The following is a 544-nucleotide window of genomic DNA, read 5'->3' as shown; positions in this document are numbered from 1 at the left end:
TATCCCTCCATCCATCTCTCTATCCCTCCATCCATCTCTCTATCCCTCCATCCATCTCTCTATCCCTCCATCCATCTCTCTATCCCTCCATCCATCTCTCTATCCCTCCATCCATCTCTCTATCCCTCCAGCCATCTCTCGATCCTCTCCCCTGCATCATTATCAATCCAGCCTCCTTATTTCTCCTCATCCACAATGCACTAACGAGTGATGCTGCGATGGAAACTCGTCTAGTTTAGGCACGCTCGTCTGCACGCCACTTGTTGCGTTGCCCGCGGCGACCGCGCGACGTGACGCTGGCTCCCTCTGTGATTGCAGGAAGTCACGACGGCAGTGTTTTAACTGCGGCGGCGACCACAACCTTTATGAGTGCGTCGAGGCGAAAGACTTTGCGGCGATACGCAGGAACAAGGCGGAGTTTCTCAACAGACAGTCGAGTCAGCTGTAAGGAAACATGCTGCTGCTGCTGCTGCTGCTGATGCTATTGTTACTGCTGCGGCTGCTGCTGCTGCTGCTGCTGCTGCTGCTGCTGCTGCTGCTGCTG

At 55.0% G+C, this 544-nt stretch overlaps 1 protein-coding gene across 1 annotated transcript in view; it reads left to right on the top strand.

The window, feature by feature from the left end:
* The window catches only part of LOC106813767, a 13,766-nt gene that overhangs the window by 5,247 nt on the left and 7,975 nt on the right, over positions 1-544 (top strand). Inside the window, exon 9 of the mRNA XM_014817988.1 lies at positions 319-437. Within this exon, the coding sequence (XP_014673474.1) occupies positions 319-437 (119 nt within the window). The remainder of the gene's footprint in view (positions 1-318; positions 438-544) is intronic.

The sequence above is a fragment of the Priapulus caudatus genome, unplaced genomic scaffold, assembly GCF_000485595.1.
Source record: "Priapulus caudatus unplaced genomic scaffold, Priapulus_caudatus-5.0.1 Scaffold822, whole genome shotgun sequence".
NCBI classification, from domain to species: Eukaryota; Metazoa; Priapulida; class Priapulimorpha; order Priapulimorphida; family Priapulidae; genus Priapulus; species Priapulus caudatus.
This window is presented reverse-complemented; position numbering and strand designations above follow the sequence as displayed.